Source organism: Apodemus sylvaticus, chromosome 2 (genome assembly GCF_947179515.1).
Source record: "Apodemus sylvaticus chromosome 2, mApoSyl1.1, whole genome shotgun sequence".
NCBI lineage: Eukaryota > Metazoa > Chordata > Mammalia > Rodentia > Muridae > Apodemus > Apodemus sylvaticus.
Genome location: NC_067473.1, coordinates 64080927 through 64082488, shown reverse-complemented (window position 1 = coordinate 64082488; position 1562 = coordinate 64080927). Strand labels below are relative to the sequence as shown.

The 1562-nt window shown below is 43.9% G+C and overlaps 1 protein-coding gene across 1 annotated transcript; it reads left to right on the top strand.

The window, feature by feature from the left end:
- The first annotated feature begins 370 nt into the window (after window positions 1-370).
- Window positions 371-841, top strand: LOC127677392 (60S ribosomal protein L29-like). The gene has a single exon (XM_052172475.1). The coding sequence runs from the start codon at window positions 371-373 to the stop codon at window positions 839-841; it is 471 nt and encodes a 156-aa protein (XP_052028435.1).
- Window positions 842-1562: the final 721 nt, after the last annotated feature.

Below are 1562 nucleotides of genomic sequence, written 5' to 3'. Positions count from 1 at the left end.
TCAAGTTACACTCAGAGTGTAACACAGTCTTTACTGTCTGTGGATTAAAATGTGGAACTATTGGCTCCTCTAGCACCATGCTTCTCTGCACGCTGCCATCCTTCCCACCATGAGGATGACCAACTAAACCTCTGAAACGTAAGCCAGACCCAATTAAATGTTTTTTTGGAAAAGTTACTGTGGTCATGGTGTCTCTTCACAGCATTAAAACCCTAAGTCAGAAGTTGGTATCAGGAGTGGGGTACAACTGTGATAGACCTGACCATGTTTTAATTTGGAGGAATTTGGACTTTGGGACATTGTGTTAAGAAAGCAGTAGGATGTTCTTCTGGTCCCAGGTGCTGTAGGAGCTGCAGATTACTATGTAGGCATGGCCAAGTCCAAGAACCACATAACACAAAACCAGTCCCATGAATGGCACAGAAATGGCATCAAGAAACCCCAGTTACAAAGATACAAATCTCTTAGGGGAGCTGACCCCAAGTTCCTGAGGAACATGCACTTTGCCAAGAAGCACAACAAGAAGAGTCTGAAGAAGATGCAGGCCAACACTGCAAAGGCAGTGAGTGCATGCACAAAGGCCATCAAGGCCCCTGTGAAGCCTCAGGCCATCAAGCCCAAGATGCCAAAGGGCCCCAGCCGCAAACTCTGCTGCCTGGCTTTCATCGCTCACCCCAAGCTTGGGAAGCAGATTCAAAGCTACATGGCCAAGGGGCATAGGCTCTGCCAACCAAAGCCCAAGGTCCAAACCAAGGCAGAGGTCAAATCTCCAGCTAAGGCCCAGGCTTCAGCTCTAGCACAGGCTCCCAAAGGTGCCCAGTCCCCTGTGAAGTCCCCATAGAAAAGGCTCTGCCAATGTGAAAACAGACAGACTACGGTGACACACCTACCCACACACTATTTGCAGATGACCAATGTCCTGTGCTGTTTTTACAAATAAACTTGAGGCTAGATCTGTTAAAAAAAAAACAGGAAGGAAGGAAGGAAGAAAGATAGAAAAAGAAAGAGAGAGAGAGAAAGGAAGGAAGGAAGGAAGGAAGGAAGAAAAAGAAAGAAAGAAAGAAAGAAAGAAAGAAAGAAAGAAAGAAAGAAAGAAAGAAAGAAAGAAAGAAAGAAAGAAAGAAAGCAGTAGAATGACAAGCTATCCTAGTAGGAATATGGAAAACAGTGGTGCTGAGGGTGATTTGAATTGTGGGAGCCTGGCTCAAGAGGCTTCAGAGAAGAATGTTAATGTGTTGCCTAGAGATCTTTCTTGTGATATTTTAGTAAAGAATATGGCTGATATTTGCCCTACTCCAGAAAACCTGCCTGAGGCACAATTGAAGAGTTTTGGATTAATTGTATTTCAGAAGAGAATTTAAATAGTGTGGGTTGTGTCCTGTGGTTATTAATGGCCATGCTTATAAAGATCTATAATGAAAAAGGGGCATCAGGAAGAACAAAGCTAAATCATATGTTCAGGGAGATAAATAGATTAAAGAAAACACAGATGTTAAATGGAACAGAGGGAGTGGGACCTCAGGGCAAGACCCCACTCCGCTAAGCTTCCAACTTGTTAAAAG